The sequence below is a fragment of the Physeter macrocephalus genome, chromosome 12 (assembly GCF_002837175.3).
Source record: "Physeter macrocephalus isolate SW-GA chromosome 12, ASM283717v5, whole genome shotgun sequence".
Classification (NCBI taxonomy): Eukaryota; Metazoa; Chordata; class Mammalia; order Artiodactyla; family Physeteridae; genus Physeter; species Physeter macrocephalus.
The window spans coordinates 16,669,161-16,687,587 of NC_041225.1; the positions used below are offsets into that span (position 1 = coordinate 16,669,161).

The 18,427-nt window shown below is 43.9% G+C and overlaps 2 protein-coding genes across 2 annotated transcripts in view; both read left to right on the forward strand.

Moving 5' to 3' along the window:
* Positions 1-13,134, forward strand: part of VWA3B (von Willebrand factor A domain containing 3B) — a 214,775-nt gene extending 201,641 nt beyond the window's left edge. Inside the window, 5 exon segments of the mRNA XM_028497121.2 lie at positions 2,419-2,519; positions 11,032-11,250; positions 11,384-11,639; positions 12,094-12,203; positions 13,054-13,134. Of these exon segments, the coding sequence (XP_028352922.1) occupies positions 2,419-2,519; positions 11,032-11,250; positions 11,384-11,639; positions 12,094-12,203; positions 13,054-13,108 (741 nt within the window). The 3' untranslated portion in view covers positions 13,109-13,134.
* A 136-nt stretch (positions 13,135-13,270) lies between these two features.
* CNGA3 (cyclic nucleotide gated channel subunit alpha 3) overlaps positions 13,271-18,427 on the forward strand; it is a 74,720-nt gene continuing 69,563 nt past the window's right edge. The window contains 1 exon segment of the mRNA XM_007113193.3: positions 13,271-13,305. The gene's annotated coding sequence lies outside the window, so the exon portion shown is untranslated.

Consider the following 18,427-nt stretch of genomic DNA (forward strand, 5'->3'; position numbering starts at 1 on the left):
CCCTCTGTTGTGGCCTCTCCCGCTGCGGAGCACAGGCTCCGGACGCGCAGGCTCAGCGGCCATGGCTCACGGGCCCAGCCGCTCCGCGGCACGTGGGATCTTCCCGGACCGGGGCACAAACCCGCGTCCCCTGCATCGGCAGGTGGACTCTCAACCACTGCGCCACTAGGGAAGCCCACCCCTGCCTTTCTTGCAGGCAATGCCTGGCTCTCTCCTGGCACCGCCAGATGTCTCGAAAGAGCCATCTCCTTGGCTGTTTCTATTCCGCCTGCATATCCACCCCCTGTGGTTAGAGTTCTGTCCGCTGTACAACACAAAATCCGCCTTTGCTAAGGTCGCCGTGGCCCCCTAACTCCTCTGTCAGATGGTCTTTGGGGCTCTCGTTCCACGCCTGGGGTCTGGGGAGGCTCCCTCCAATTCTGGCTTTGTCAGCGGCCTCCCAGCCTCTTACAGCCCCCCTCTCTCTCTCTCTCCCTGCTGTTACTGCTGCTGTTCCCTCTGTATTTTTCCTAAAAGTTTTAGAGAAAATCATTATCAGTTTACAAATCTGATGATGTCACTGGCCTACCTGATGTGCCCCCTGTCCCTCACCCCCCTACACACACGCACACACACACACTTCTCTGCAACCTCAAGGAAAAGCCCAGCCCGACCCCCGCCCGACCCCCCGCCTGCCCTGTGAGCTTGGCTACCAGCCCTATGGAAGGCTCACTGCTTTCCGAATACAGTGGGCTTTCCCAAGCCCCTGGGTTTTAACCCTTCCTGTACCGCCCTCCCCATCTTCTTTCCATAAAAACTCCTGTCACCCGAAGACACTGCCTGATTCCTGCTGAGGCCCTCGGGTTCCCCTGCACACTGTCCTGCCTTCCTCCCGCCCCGGCTCCCTCACCAATCTCCCAACTCCTTAAAGGCAGGGACCGCGTCCTATCCATCTTTGCATCCCTGGTGCCGCTGCTGATGAAGAGCAAGTTCTCACAATTGTTTTATAAGGTACTTGAATGCATGATGTTTTCTAATGGAAATAACATGTTTTGATGGCCCACTTAATACGCCTGGAAGATGGATTGGCAAGCGAAAAGCAGCAAATGAAAGAGTCGTGCTAACTTATTCAGCACTTACTATGCGGCACAGGTACTAACCCAGGTGCTTCACACATAGTGAACAGCTGGCTGCTCAGAACACTGTGAGGTAGGTACTCTTATCCCCGTTTTCAGATAAGGAACCTGAAGCAGAGAGGTGAAGTCACACCCAGGATGAGCGGTGTTACAGGCATTTGAACCCAGGCAGTCTGGTTCCGTGGCCTGCACTCTAAATGTCTATGCCCAACTGCCTAGTAAACAGAACAAAAATATCTAATCAATTCTTTTTCTTTTAAACATCTTTATTGAAGTATAATTGCTTTACATTGTTGTGTTAGTTTCTGCTGTATAACAAAGTGAATCTCTAATCGATTCTTGACTGTAGCATGGGGTATGTCCATCAGGGAAGGGGTCACGGTGAATGAATTTTAGGATGAAGGGATGAAATGTAGGATGGATGAGTGAAGGCCGTCAGAGCCAGTGGCCCCAGGAGCACTGTATCCCATCCGACAGAACAAGAGGGAGAAAGGGCATCTTCTCATCAACCCAGGAAGAACCGTGAGAGATGATGGACTTTCCCGGAGCTGTTTGGATGACATTGAAGGAGCCTGGAAGGGCAGCGGGTGGGAAGCATCTCTGCCAGGTGGCCCTGCTCTGGGGACATCTACCAGGCAAGAGAGGAGAAAGCAGATCAAGGGACGTTTGACGAGATGCCCGTGGGTGGGTCCCAGGTGTGGGGAGAGATGAAGCTGATGACCCAGGATCCCTGAGGAAGAGCCTCAGAGCCCAGGAAGGACCTTGGAGCTTACCCGCCTTGGTAGTGGGGCCCTGGACTAGACGGCATGGTCTTGGGGATGGATGCTGAGGACAATTCTGATAGAAATTCTGGGAGACCCAGGGGCTGACAGTGGGACATACAGCATGGGGTGATGGTGATAGTTTGTAAGTCCAGGAAAGAGATGGCCAAGGCTGGAATTAAGCTAGAAAGGAAGGTGGTTATATGAAGGTGTGTGTCTGTGTGTGTGTGCGCGCGTGTACATCAGTGGATGCACGTGCACGCACACACACACACACACACACACACACACACACCCCTTGACAAATGGTGGACTTGACAAATGATCCAGGATGTGGAGAAATGACAGGAAGGACTCAATGATGACTTTTATTCAGCATAAAATTATCAAGCTAGACTCTGCATTTACGCTGCCCTCTTAAGTATCACCGGAACTGGATAATGGCTGGTAGCTATTACAGTGGGTTGAGCTAGATTAAAATTACATCTGAATTGTGGACATTTCTGATTTAAATTGAATGAACTCTTTTGGTATTATTACAGGAATTTTGCCCTCGGAGTGCACTTATTAAGATCAGCCAGAGCAAATATGCTCTCTCTTGCGCTCATATTAAGTCTCCCCCAATTCAGGAGGATTCAAAAGTGTAAGTGGACCCAACTTTCTACTTTCTGCATTTTTTTATACCTTTGCACTTTTAATCTGTTTCTGAGTTGAGATCCACGATCTCTACATACCTGGGGAGAAAAGCAAAGGTGGAGGACTTCCTACCAAAGTGCAAGTCTATGATGATTGTTCCTTCAACCTCACAGCTTTTACCTGCTGGTTGTTTGTCTATCTTGTTCTAATCTCAAATTCAACATTATGTATTTTACTGACCCTTCAGCAAAGCTTTCAATCCTGTCATGACTCTGAAGGAATTATTTTCCTCTCATTTGTAAGGATTCAGGGTCTTCTAATGAAGCCTCACTATAAAGCACAGGTTAGATTAAGTTGCACTTGGGACTAATCACCCCTCACCTCTCCCTGCTGGGGGTGAGAGTGAGGTGCTGGCCCTGGCTTGCCTGTGCCCAGGTGAGTGTGGGTGGGTGGGTGGTGGTTTCCAGGGGCGACAGTGGGGTAAACACATTTTCATCTGAGGCAGCAGGATGGCTAACAGCTGGAAAGGTGGATTAAAGCAAAGTCAGTAAGAAAAAGCTGAGGCCTGAAGAGCAGGCAAGACCAAGTCCATGGGGCCAATGAGGGCCATCAGAGTTGGAGTCAGAGCCCCGACCTTGGGAGTGAAGGTGGATTTTGAGCACGGGTTGAGCCGTCTTTGGGTGCCAACCTTCAATCTCCCAGTGGGCACACCTTGTGCTTCATAAACAGAAACCACCAGACATTCTCTTCCTGCGCTGCTTTCCTCACCTCTGGGCTTGTGGAAGCCTGGATCTCTCCCCCTGATGTCAGAGTCCCTCCTCATCCAATGCTGATCCGATCAGCAGGCCTGTCCCCCGCCTGCCCGGGTCCTTGCTCTGTGATTTACCCCTGGACTCTCCTCCCCTCTCTCCTTAGCTCCTCTCCACCGATTCCTTCACCTCTGCAAAACCCCAAAATTGCCGCTTCTGTTTGCACACACACATGCCCGTGTGCACACACGATCCTAAATAACTAGACCTCCTTGCCTGCTGCAGTGTGACCCAGCACCCTCCTCTTCCTTCGCCACCCAGATCTGAAACCGCACAACTCAGACTGGGACTTGAACCCACGGGCTGGGACTCGAATCCAGCCAAAATCCATATTGGGAGTTGAACCCACTGTATTTTAACTGAGATCACACACCTGGTAGCTCAGGTTCTTTATGTCGCATCACAGAAAGAATTCAGTGAAGAGACAAAGGGATAGGTAAGAAGTGGATTTATTTAGAGACATACACATTCCATAAACAGCTTGTAAATATTTCTCAGCTCGGCTGCACAAGCGCTCTCATTTCCTGAGGCAGCCGGCCTCTTCCCACCTCCTCCTGCCCTGAGGTCCCGCCATCTCCCCTAAGTGCTGAGCAGAGGAATCTTCCTCACATGTAAATCTGCTCTTGCCCCTCGCCCACCCACCCCTCCCCCCATCCCTCTTCTTATCCTAGCTTAGCCTTTTGTTGCCCTGAACCAGGCCTGCCTAGCTGGCCTTCCTTCTCACCTAGCCACTCCCCAACAAACCTCCCAAAAGCCCCTCGGCACACTAACCATACTAAATTTGTAAACTCACCATTAAAAAAACTTGCAGTTTTTTTCCCATGCTGTGCTTTTTCAAGGCTCTGTGCCTTTGCATAGACTAAGTATCTCCTCCCTGGAATGCTGTTCTTGCCCTCGGCCACCTGGGGAACTCCAGCACTGAACGCAAGCCCTGTGTTCCAGGACTCCAGCCCTACGTGGTGAGGTGATCCCACTGCATCCTGTAGACGTTTTCATTATGGGAATTTTACCTTGTGTTGGGCCATGTACTTTCAGGACCATCACCACTACTAGGTGTCAGTCCTTGAAAGCGGGGGCAAGGTTCTATCTGCTTCTAAATCCTGGTTGCCAGGGTCCAGCCCACAGGATGTACCCAAGGACTATTTGAAGAATGAACCAGTGAACACACAAATACTAGGGGATGCCCAGCAAGGCTCCTTGAGGGGTGTGTAGTTCCACAGAGAAGCTTCTGTTAGGTATGATTGTTGAGAATATAGTCTACAATCCTTCAGTCTTTTTCTAGATGAATATATCATTTTAAATAAGAGCACTTTCGTTGGTCTCAAAATCCTACTCAAACAATATGATATCCAAGTTACAGTACGTTATAAAGGAATATGGATACATGTGGCTAGGTATTGTCTAGGTACCACCTTCACTAAACTCAGTATTATCAATCACTATTTTAGAATTAAAATTCAGTTTTTTCTATGTTGAGAAAAACCTTTCATTATTTTCTACCTTAGTACTACCCCAGGCCTTATTTAAAACTCTGCTGCTAGTTAACCTACCCCAGCTCCTGGGGCTTTACACAGCAGAAGCGTTCATTGACCCCGCCTTGTCTCCCATTGTAATTTCCACTGTTTTGTTGCTCTAGCTGCGTCTCTGCTAGAAAGAGACTGCATTTAATTCTCCTAAGCAGAGGTCACATCCAGCCCGCTACGTTCAGAGCTTAATCTGTCTCTGTTTCCATAATCAGGGCTGGTAGATGTGAGCACACAGAATAAAGGCGTAGGTCTTATTTTGTATCTACACTGGGATTTCCTTCTGGTAGGTCCTTTCTCATCAGAAACTCTTTCTCACTTCCTTTCTAAATGTGCCACCTCCCTTTGGTTGTTCTTTAGTAAATCTTCACACTATTACCCCAGATGAGACCATTAAAAAAAAAAAAATCATGGTGCTTTCTTCATGGGCTAATTAAAGAAATGTACTGTAGGTTACAACTTCAACGGGACATCATATGGCTAAATTTAATTTTAAAATACTGAATCCACTATAACCATCCATTTGGGGTTGGTAAGACAAGGGGTATATGGCCCCAAACAGCTGTGGACCAGGATGCCGGACATCCAGCTCTCCACCCTCTGCCCCTCCTCTTTTTCTTCCTTCTTGGGGTCTTCAGTTTGGGGTCACTGAGAGTGTTTTCTGCAAGCCCCTCCTCTGCTTCCTAACAAGGGTGGTACACAGTGAAAGGCAGGGAGAAAAGTATTTGGAAGGTAAAGTGTTCAAAATTGATTGAATATGGCCACAGCTGATACAAATTTTCATTTTCAATTCAAAATTCGACACAAATGATTCTTGAAGACTTATAGCAAGGTTGTCTTGCAAAATATGTTACCCATTTTGCTAAATTCCAAATAACTAGTCCTTAAAGGAGAGAGTTTTAGTATTACCATGTTTGTGACGTGAAGTCAGGTGAGGCTCTTCCAATTTTCTCTTTCCTTGGAAAGCTGCTGATTGCATCCTCTGACAGCACCACTGAGAGAGGTGTGTCTGGTGGAGGGAAATGATTTTGCTCTTGCCTTGCCTCACCTTCAGTAAAGTCCCTGAGCTTTTTCTGCATTTGGTGCCATCAGGGATGTCTGTTCTGAATGAAAATATTCCCTAACCTGTCAGTAACTTTCTCCATTTAGAGAACACACATGTAATTTCTCCTAACTCCAAAAAGCAAGGGGGCCAGAAGGAATTTTCCTTCATTTTGGCATCCTCCCTCCTTGCCAGGCAGGAGATTCGCAGCATGAGGTCTTCCCTGACTACCTCCCCTGGGGTCCTGTTCACTTCAGAAGGCTGTGGCCTCTGGCTCCTTCAGGGAAAGCGTGTTTGGTGGGCTTAATGCTCTGACTTCCGGTTTTCTCCATTGAAGGGAAGTGCCTCTGGCAGGTGTTACTCAACCACCCACAGGTGGGGACCACGTGCTCCTCTGGGCAGGGCACCTCTGGTGCCATGTAACTGGCAGGAAACCCCTCCCAGCAGAGCTGGAATCCATCCTCCCTTCCTTGTTGACAGAACAAGGCTTGGGCAAATTACTTTCAAGTCTCCTCTTTAAGAAGATTCACCACAGAGGGAGTTTGATTTCTTGAAAAAAAGCAACATTCTAAATGGGATCACAGGGAAACCAGACTGGACTAATCATTTTCTCTGTGCTCCGGAAAAAATCACTGGGCATCTGAAGGAGGTTGCTGGGCAGTGAGATCCTGAAGACAAGAGTGTTCTTCCCTTGGTGCACGATTATAACCGTGTGGTCTTGGGGACGTGGCTGGGTAGGAGAATCCGGGAGGGGAGAGCCCCCTCCCAGGGTTCTGATGTGGTTTGTCTGGGTCTGCAGCCAGCTCTTAATTCCTATTACACAAAATATTAGCCTCTCGTTACCTTTCTTTGAGCAGTTTAGCAATTTTCCATCAAGCTATTCGGATTTAGGACTGTGCCCCCAAAGGAAATGATAATTCCCATATTGTTGAACCCTCCTCCCCTTGTCCATGTAGCATGGCCTCACATTGCCTTCCTGACAGCAGGGATCTTAAGTCATCGATTAAAACTTCAAGATTCAGCACTGCCTCCGAGATGAATCACTTCCCATCCTCTCACCCGGTCACTACTGACCGTTTTTCCCTTAGAAGGAGCTGTGCCTCTGGAGATCATCAAGCCTGTGTATGTCGTCAGCTCCCTCGGTCCCTTCTGGTCAGATCAGGAGCCCCATTTCCTAAGGCCTGGAAAACAAGCAGTTCTGCCATAACCCTGTCCGTGAGTGTCCTACCTTATCCAGAGGGACAGGTGCCATGGCCTGTCCTCAGAAGGCGTGCTGGTACTTGGGACAAGAACACAGAGAGTCATGGCGATTCGTTACCCCTGAGGGCCAGTGAGAGCAATCTGGATAGCAAAAACTGCCTTTTCTTATCAGTCTCTCCTTTTTCTGCCCCTTCCGTTGTTAAAACTCAGGGGCCTCCTGGTCCTCATCAAATGTCTATCCGGTGCCTACCCCAGACGTCCTCCTGTTCTTCGTGTTCTAAGATGGCCTTGCCAACAGAGACACACTTAGGGCAGAATAGACATGAGGCCTCAGGGAACCGGCAAGAATACGGGCAAAGTGACAATGCCCGGTCAGGTGAATGCGGTGGATTTTGACCCAAGGAGAGCATGGACAGGATGCTCAGAACTCTTCCCCGAAGTGGAACGAGCTGCTCTGAAGAGCCAGTGAAGGCACAGTGCCTGGCTCCTCCACGACCCCCTGCAGTGTTGACCAGCTCTGTAGCCTAAAATAATTAATAGGGCACTAAATCTCACTCGGTTTGGGCATGAAATAGGGCAAAAGAAAGCCACTTAGCAGGGCCCTTCCAGGTGTGCTGCTGGAGAATGTCCACCGGCTGAAGCCGGGAGCATGGCCGCCCTTCCCCTTCCCACAGAGCAGAGTGAGGGTGCCTGGGGGGCCGGGGGGCGTGGATAAGAGCTTTCACATCAGATTCACATTTCCTTGTGGAATATCTTGAACTCGGTCGACACCAGTCATTCTGGAGAATGTAATAGGGTGGCCTAGCAGCATCTGCTTGGTTGATGTAAAGGCTTTTCCTTGATCAAAGTCCTGGCCCATTTTTATTCGAATCATGATAACTTATACTGTTTTATTCTTATTCAAAAAGTAATGCATAGTTAATATAATTTAGGAATTAAAAGCAAAAAACAGAAGGAATATAAAAACCATCCGTCGTTCTACATTTCAAGAGTAATCACCATTTGCATTTTGATGTATATCCTTCTAGAGTGTTTTCTCTGCTATTTTGTTTCTTTTTCCTCAAAAGAGAAACCTTTGTTTCTCTTAATCATTTATGACAGTTGAAAAAAGATTTCTTAATGTGGAGAAAGTGACAATTCTCCTGGAATCCATTTCTCTGAGGCAACTATTAAGAGAAGGATGTGAAGGTTTCCAATCATCCCCCATATTCACAATCTTAATAACAGAAATGAACATATAACATACATTCTGTTTTGCACCATTTTTTCTACTTAATATGTTACTTGCATCTTTACATGACAAGGGCACTGCTTGTTTCATTATTGCCTGCCTCAAATTTAATTGTCCAGGTGGTCCACCACTTATGTGACCAACCCCCTACCGAGGGAGGGCTGGACACATGTTGCTTCTTGGTCTTTCATGCTCTTCTTCCTGGGTTCCTTCCAAGATCATCTCCTGGTGTCCTTCAGGTGGGCAGGTAGGCCTCTCCTCTACCTTACTTTTTGGGTGCCTTTAGTATACCCGGAAAACTCTCTTCTTCGCATTCCTTCCTTGCTGCTCTTCTGTCGGAGAGCTGATGGGTTATAGACTGGACTGCGGCCAACTCTAATATATGGGAAACAGAGAAAACCTCTGAAAAGGAAATAGTATGTATCAACCTAGTCTCCTCTGGAGCAAGGTAGCGATTTGTGGGAGAATTGATGGTAGTGTGGTGGATAAGATTTTAGATTTCGAAGAACAGAGTTGTTGATTACAGTCTTGCAGCGTGATTTCAAGTTGAGTCTCTGAGAACCTGGCCTCACAGAACTTACCCATCCACACAGGCGCTGGCCTTATATTTAAAGATAATCTTGTTGGTGGCCGCCTGGGAAGCCTTTTTCCAATGTTACTGCTATTGCTAAGGCCAACTTTTTAATTGTAGTAAAATATACATAACATAAAATTGACCATTTTAACCTTTTTTTTTTTTTTTTTTTTTTTTTTTGCGGTACGCGGGCCTCTCACTGCTGTGGCCTCTCCCGTTGTGGAGCACAGGCTCCGGATGCGCAGGCTCAGCGGCCATGGCTCACGGGCCCAGCCGCTCCGCGGCACGTGGGATCCTCCCGGACCGGGGCACGAACCCGCGTCCCCTGCATCGGCAGGCAGACTCTCAACCACTGCGCCACCAGGGAAGCCCCATTTTAGCCATTTTTAAGCATGCAGTTCAGTGGCATTAAGTACATTCACATGGTTGTGCAACCATCACCACCATCCATCTCCAGAGCCTTTTTCCAATTTCTCAGATTGGAACTCTGCACCATGAGCACGGACTCCCCCGCCGCCTCTTCCCCTCAGCCCTTGGCAACCACCGTTTTATGTTCTATCTCTGTGATTTTGACGGCTCTGGGTACCTCATCTACGTGGAATCATAGTGTTTGCCATTTTGTGACTGGCTTATTTCACTCAGCTTAATGTTCGTCCATGTTACAGCAAATGCCAGAATTTCTTTCTCCCTTTTTAAGGCTAAACAATATTCCATTGCATGTATATATCATATTTTGTTTGTTCATTTATCTGTCAATGAACACTTGGGCTTCTTTTACCTTTTGGCTCTTGTGAATAATGCTGCTATGAACATCAGTGTACAGATATCTGTTTGGGTCCCTGCTTTTATTCTTGTGAGTGTATACCCATAAGTGGAATTTTTGGATTGTATAATTCTATTTTTAGTAGTCTGAGGAACTGCCACACTGTTTCCCACAGCAGCTGTACCACTTCACATTCCCATCAGTGCACAAGGATTCCATTTTCTCTACATCCTTGCCAACACTTGTTACTTCTTGATTTTTTTTTTTCTTCTTCTTTTTTTGGCAATAGCTATCCTAATGCATATGAACTGGTCAGGCCAATTTTTTAATTTATCTTGGAAATCACCTCCTGAGTCCTTGAGCCAATCTTTGAAAAGTATCACATGTGGTGAATCTTGATCCTTTGAAGAGGAATTTGATTGATGAAATTTTCTATTCAAAAGTAACTAAAAATCTTTTTCCACTCTACTCATTTTTTTCTTGACAATTTCCAAAAGGATCTGAAGCAGCCATGGCAAAGTTACTCAGAGTGAAAGCTGGGTGATCAAGGTGGCAGGTACTGATTATGGGAACAAAATAAGGTTGAACAGCTGGTGTCCTTACCTTACCCTAAAGGTCCTGAAGAAGGCAAGTTCCCGAAATGGTAGGCCATGATGGCCTGGCTGAGATGGGGTCGTGGTGTTCCCAAGATGCCTTCTCTGAAGGATGACACTTCTAGATAAATAAACTGCCCAATATATTTTCTTTTATTTTTTTATACCCTTTGACCAGCATCTCCCCGTTTCTCCCACCTCCCCAGCCCCTGGCAACCATCATGCTATTCTCTGTTTCTGTGAGTTTGGCTCTTTTTAGATTCACATATGAGTGAGATCATACAGTATTTGTCTTTCTCTGTCTGACATATTTCAGTTAGCATAATGCCCTCAGGGTCCATCCATGTTGCCACAAATGGCAAATTTCCTTCTTTCTTATGGCTAAATAATATTCCATGTATATCACATTTTCTTTATCCATTCATCCACCAGTGGACACTTAGGTTGTTACCATGTCTTGACTATTGTCAGTAATGCTGCAATGAACATGAGAGTGCAGATATCTCTTCAAGATACTGATTTCATTTCCTTTGGGTAGATACCCAGAAGTGGAATTGCTGGATCACATGGTAGTTCTACTTGTAACTTTTTGAGGAACCTCCATACTGTTCTCCATAGTGGCGGTACCAGTTTACATTCCCACCAGCAGTGCCTGAGGGTTCCTTTTTCTCCACACCCTCACCACACTTGTTATCTCTTGGCTTGAACATTTCTGTAGACACAGCGGCCATCAAGACCAGGATAACCCTGATCTATCTCTCTCACTCTCTTTCTCTCTCTCTAGGGAAGACATGGAGATAAAGAACTCTACTCTCCTAATATGGCCAATCAAAGAAGTTAACACTGGGGTTTTACAAGCACTAAGACAGGAGAACCCTAGAAGGAAGAAAAAGAACGCCACCAAGAGGCTACCTCTCCAGGAGATGGTCTCCTCGGACTCAGATGACTCTTCCCGTGGAAACAGGTCCCGAGAGTCCTACCCCAAAACACACCCCAAGCCCAGGCTGGGAGAGGGACAACATCATTTCTCTCAGGAACACCCTGAAATGTCTCTCAAGGATAGTGCACGTGAGATCACTCCCCAGTTTCCGGGCCACTTTAGGCCCCAGGACAGCAAAAACTCTAACACCCTTAAGTAATGCTGACATCCACTTCCCCAGAGAAGGTCCTCGGCCTGGGGTCTAGGAGTCAACCAGCCACGCCATCGCTGCCACACCTCCACCTCGAGCAGCCCTGCCCTGCCCTTATAAAGCCCCCCACAGCAGCAAAGGGCTGAGGAGCATCGCTGAGAAACCTGAAAGCAGTCTAGTGGCAACCATGTTTAAGAGAACCAGTGTTCCTCCTGGGCTGCCCTCAGCCACCCGACCTTGTGGAACTAGCCCCTCTGCTGAGGTAAGGCCATGCTTCATTCTACCCCTGCCTTCCCCGGTTGTAACAAAGGTAGACTTCCCTGCCATCCTGCACCTGGATCTGTTTGAGCTTATTGGTTCTGGCTTTTCTGGACCATTCTTTATCCTGTTATTTTCCCTGCCCCCACAAAACTGATTGAATACCATCTTCTGGTAGAATCCCCACACCCAGAAATTTAATCTGATAGATTACCATCATAGGATTTTCAAATTTTTTGAAATCTGTAGTTCTAATCTTGAAATTATGTAGTTCTAATCCAAGCCTGCAGTCTTGTTTTAAATTGATTATCTCATCAGAATTAGAGATTTTATCATTGAATGTTAGGACTGAAATTAAGACCTAGTAACTTGTCTGAGAGCTGCAAGACTGAACATTGCCTATTTTACTGTTTTCTGAAAATTTTTATTGAGCCCTCCCTAATTAGTTTTGTCTGTAGTCTGTTGTAGGTACCTCTGAGCGTGGAACCAGAATAAAAACTCTTACATTGGAAACATTTCAGAATTATTGGGCTGTTACTGTTTTCTTTGAACACATTTTAGCAATGAGGTATCAAAGTATTCACTTTAAAAAAATTTTAGTAAAATTAGCATCATTAATTTAAAAAATGAAATAGTCTCCCAAATTGTTTTCTTCTAGTCAAGAATAGCCCTAGGGCTAGATAATAATAGAGTACAGATTACTAATAAGAAAAATATTGGATGCTTTTTGCAAATAGAAATGATAGGGCAGCGTTGTGATACTCTAAAAATCCACAAGCTAATTAAAAGTGATACTTAACATTCTCAGAAGCTAGGGGGTCACCAGGGTTATGGTGAAGAATTTAACCATTTCCAAAAATATGTAAGAAGAAGGGACATCAGCTCAGCATCAGGCTAAAAGTAGTAAGGCAGGGAGGAAGAAGTTGAGGAGTGAGGAAATGATCTGGAACAAGGCCGGGGACAGTGTCCTGTCACTGGACATCCTGTCACCCAGAACCCGGGCAGGAAGGCTCTGGAGCAGTCGTCTGGGTTTGGTCTGCACAGTGGAGTATTGGGGGGTGGGGGGGGCGGGTAGGAAAGAATCCATTCACCCAGTCAAAGTGATTCATTCATGCATGAGCGCATTCATGTAAGCCTGCATGTATTCATTCAATTATTCAACAAGCAATTGAGTGCTCACAGTGGGCCAGGCTGCAGAGAGGCCATTAGACTATTCTACCCCTCTTCATCTCCACGGAGATGCAAGGATGGATGAACCACAGGACAAATATATGAACTAGTGTATTGATATTATATTACAATGCATGATATGCTCAATGACATTAAGTGATATGTTCAGTGTGTTGTCCTTCAATGATAATGCCCAGTTCTATGTGTTGGGGAAGACTGCAATAATGACTACGTATTTCCACTTCCAGCCAGCATGGAATAACAGGAACTGGATTTCCACCCCAACCCCCATCCCCCACCTGAAACAGCTAAAACACCTGATAAAACGTATGTAACAACAGTTTCCAAAACATTGGACAGAAGCCTTGATCTCTGAGAAACAAACGAAGTGAGCCCTGTGAGTGCCCGACTTACTGTCTAGAGACAGTTTCCAGGCTGCAGCAAATGGAGGGGATGCATTACCATCTATCCTTCATGTGCATCTGTATGCATTGCCTCAGGTAATTTGTGTATTTGATTTTCACTGAATAAATCTGCACTTTTAGCGTGTGACAGAAGAAGTAATAAAAGGGATTCAATCTGTTAAAAATAATAGCTATATATCCAGATTTTACAGCCTACCCTATATAATTGGCCTGGATCATAAGCCAGGGGCAGAGGCATCAGGATGGAGTGATGGGTAGCCACACAGAACTATGTGGAATGCATACAGGGTGATAAGCTTTTACCAGAAGAAAGGGAACAGATGGTTCAAGAAGAGACCGGATGACCACTTGAATGATGTAAAAAAGATTCATGCGTCAAGTGGCAGAATCACCAACATTACCTCTAAGTTCCTTTCAACTTCAGGAATCTATGGATCAATAACCTAGTCCGTTACCAACTCAGAGCAGTTCAACATAGATGAAAAACCATCCTTATAAAAGGGAGGAGGACTTGTAGCAAACACAATTAGATAAGAAAAATTAATTAGGGGAATAGAATTGAAAAAGAAGTAAAATTATATTTGCACATGATAAGAGAATATACCTGAAAAACCTGAGAGAGTAAATAATAATACTAATTGAAACAAAAAAATAATTCAGTGAGGCAGCAGGATAGAAATTTAATATACAGAAATCAATGGTCTTCATATATACAAATAACGATCAATTAGAAGATATATTGGTAATGAAAACCTCATTTACAATAGAAACATAGAAAATTAAATATAGTCAATCCTCATAAATCTCATTTTCAAAATGGCAGTTCTGTTCTATAAAATCATCTCTAAAACTAAATTTAGCAAATGCTGAATTATGGCCCTTAGGGGTTATGTTCCTGTGAGCCTCTGGTCACATCATTTCCACCAACTGATCAATATCTAACCTTCTTTTATGTGTGTTTCTGTTTAAGGAGACCTTATTTAATATGTATTATTGAATTATTAACATAGAATTCATGGCCAACAGCACTATAACTCATGCCTGAAGGAAACTAACACATATTTTCTTTGTAAGGCACATCACAGCCTTCTTGCACTTAAGAACACTAGACAGCACCTCAACACTACTTCATTTTAAACAGTGAAATCACCAATAGTAAACACAAAAATGTGAAAAACATGGCACTAAATATGCCATGAAAAGGACACTGTTTTACAGTAAGAGAACTGAAACAAGAGACAGAAAGGTGACTCAGATTTTCACCACTCTGAGCATATGCATATCTACAAAATACTTTGAATATTGATTTTGGAGTTAGGAATAAGTTTTAGTGACTAGGTGAATCACAAATATGGAATCCATGAATAATGAGGATCAACTGTAGCTTGCATAAACTTAACAATAAACAAAAACAATATGGGGAAAACTTTAAAACACTCCTGAAAGACACAAAATTTGACTTAATAAATATCCCTTGTTTTTAGATAGCATGGCTCAACATCATGAAGATGTTAGTTCTCCCTGAGCTCATTTATTTATTTATTATAAATTTATTTTATTTATTTATTTTTGGCTGTGTTGGGTCTTCGTTGCTGTGCACGGGCTTTCTCTAGTTGCGGCGAGCGGGAACTACTCTTTGTTGCGGTACGCGAGCCTCTCATTGCGGTGGCTTCTCTTGTTGCAGCGCACGGGCTCTAGGTGTGCAGGCTTCAGCAGTTGTGGCTCACAGGCTCTAGAGCGCAGGCTCAGTAGTCGTGGCTCATGGGCTTAGTTGCTCCGCAGCATGTGCGATCTTCCCGGACCAGGGCTTGAACCCGTGTCCCCTGCATTGGCAGGTGGATTCTTAACCACTGAGCCACCAGGGAAGCCCCTGAGCTCATTTATTAATGTAACACAATCCCAATAAAAATAACAGCCAATATTTTATAAGGCTTGAAAAGTTGATAATAAAGTTCATATGGAAAAATAAATATGTGAGAGTAACTATAAAATACTGAAAAAGAAAAGCCATGAGGAGGGACTTGTAAGAACACATAAAACACTATAACATCTTCACGCTTAAAATTGTATGGTGCTAGCACAAGAAAAGACAAATAGACCAATGGGATAGAATAGAGTCTAGAAACAGACCCAAATAAAAATGGAAATTTAGTATATCATAAAGAGTTTAGTATATCATAAACTCTTAAAAATTGAGGGGGAAAACTGACCAAAAACCTGGCAGAAAAACAGGCAAAAGACATCAACTCTTTGAAAATATATAATCCTAAAAGTTTGAAAAGATATTTAACTTCACTCATGTTAAGAGAAATAGAAATTAAAACTACATTTAGAGAACTTCCAGAAATGTGGCAGTGTGAAGTGGTAATCCAAATCCCTTAACTAATCCCTTAATTAATCTTAATTTTAAGACCTGGATAAAATGTTTTTAAAAGTCAACAAGTATTTAAATTCACAAGAAAATATTCAAAAGCATACAGAATGTGGAGAGTTTAGTCTCCAAAAACTGCAACTGGAAGAGGTAAGAATTGTGAGGTGGTGACACTCTGGCCTAAGGGCACTCCCCAGTTTTCATGGCCAAGGCCACAGAAAACTACAGCCTGACTGGCTCAAGGTGCCAGAGATAAGAGTTCAAGGGTAGAAAAGAAGTGAAAATTTAAAGACGACATCTTGACAGCAAGGAACCACAGTAAGAGTGAGTCATGAAATCTAAATATAAACTGTTTTTATTCCTGGCTGATCACTAAACTATTTAAGCATGTACAGGGAAGAACCCAGGGAGCCCTATTCAAAACCAAAATAGGCAGAAAACAGAGGAATTTTGTGAGATAGAACTGCATGGAGCAAAGTCTGTGTGTTTGCTCCTTGTTAACTGAAATGTATTTCCAAATCATGTACAGCTTGGGCAGCAGTAATCTAGTCCTGTGGGATTATAGTGTCAGGGGACAGACTCCAAGGCTGGCAATGCAGTTGAAAATTTAAGGAGGGAAATCACTGAAAGAGTGAGCTCCAAAATCTGCCACCAAATTATGTAGCCATAGAGGAAAAACCCAAGGTGCCAGGATTGAAAAGCAGCAATGACAAACCATAAAAACAATTAATATGTGAGCTGCTTCATATTACAGGAGAGAAAAGTTTGCAGTTTGAATACAGGCAAGTTAACTTCCTACTGGAATAGGAAAAAAAAAAATCAAGCAGACAACAGACCAAAAATAGACAAACAAAAACCTTGAAGAACACAATAGACTACAACATTGCTAGAATATACTGCCTACAGTGTCTGATTTCTGAATCAAAAAACTTAGACATGAAAAGGAATGGGAAAATGTGTTCCATTCTAATGACTAAAAGACAGTCAATAGAAACTGAGTCCAGATGTTGTATTTAACAAACTTCAAAGCAACAATCATAAATATGTACAGAGAATTAAAGGAAAATCAATGAAGAAATGGATAGGGAATCTCAATAGATAAATGAAGGTATTAAGAATGCAAAAGGAAAATTCTACAGCTGAGAAGTACGACAAAACATATATTAAATGGACTGAACAGCAGGAGGAGAGATCGGAAGAATCATTGAACTTGAAGATAGATTAATAAAAATTACCGGGCTTCCCTGGTGGCGCAGTGGTTGAGAGTCTGCCTGCCGATGCAGGGGACGCGGTTCGTGCCCCAGTCCGGGAGGATCCCACATGCTGAGGAGCGGCTGGGCCTGTGAGCCATGGCCGCTGAGCCTGCACGTCCCTCCGCAGCATGTGCGATCTTCCCGGACCAGGGCTTGAACCCGTGTCCCCTGCATTGGCAGGTGGATTCTTAACCACTGAGCCACCAGGGAAGCCCCTGAGCTCATTTATTAATGTAACACAATCCCAATAAAAATAACAGCCAATATTTTATAAGGCTTGAAAAGTTGATAATAAAGTTCATATGGAAAAATAAATATGTGAGAGTAACTATAAAATACTGAAAAAGAAAAGCCATGAGGAGGGACTTGTAAGAACACATAAAACACTATAACATCTTCACGCTTAAAATTGTATGGTGCTAGCACAAGAAAAGACAAATAGACCAATGGGATAGAATAGAGTCTAGAAACAGACCCAAATAAAAATGGAAATTTAGTATATCATAAAGAGTTTAGTATATCATAAACTCTTAAAAATTGAGGGGGAAAACTGACCAAAAACCTGGCAGAAAAACAGGCAAAAGACATCAACTCTTTGAAAATATATAATCCTAAAAGTTTGAAAAGATATTTAACTTCACTCATGTTAAGAGAAATAGAAATTAAAACTACATTTAGAGAACTTCCAGAAATGTGGCAGTGTGAAGTGGTAATCCAAATCCCTTAACTAATCCCTTAATTAATCTTAATTTTAAGACCTGGATAAAATGTTTTTAAAAGTCAACAAGTATTTAAATTCACAAGAAAATATTCAAAAGCATACAGAATGTGGAGAGTTTAGTCTCCAAAAACTGCAACTGGAAGAGGTAAGAATTGTGAGGTGGTGACACTCTGGCCTAAGGGCACTCCCCAGTTTTCATGGCCAAGGCCACAGAAAACTACAGCCTGACTGGCTCAAGGTGCCAGAGATAAGAGTTCAAGGGTAGAAAAGAAGTGAAAATTTAAAGACGACATCTTGACAGCAAGGAACCACAGTAAGAGTGAGTCATGAAATCTAAATATAAACTGTTTTTATTCCTGGCTGATCACTAAACTATTTAAGCATGTACAGGGAAGAACCCAGGGAGCCCTATTCAAAACCAAAATAGGCAGAAAACAGAGGAATTTTGTGAGATAGAACTGCATGGAGCAAAGTCTGTGTGTTTGCTCCTTGTTAACTGAAATGTATTTCCAAATCATGTACAGCTTGGGCAGCAGTAATCTAGTCCTGTGGGATTATAGTGTCAGGGGACAGACTCCAAGGCTGGCAATGCAGTTGAAAATTTAAGGAGGGAAATCACTGAAAGAGTGAGCTCCAAAATCTGCCACCAAATTATGTAGCCATAGAGGAAAAACCCAAGGTGCCAGGATTGAAAAGCAGCAATGACAAACCATAAAAACAATTAATATGTGAGCTGCTTCATATTACAGGAGAGAAAAGTTTGCAGTTTGAATACAGGCAAGTTAACTTCCTACTGGAATAGGAAAAAAAAAAATCAAGCAGACAACAGACCAAAAATAGACAAACAAAAAC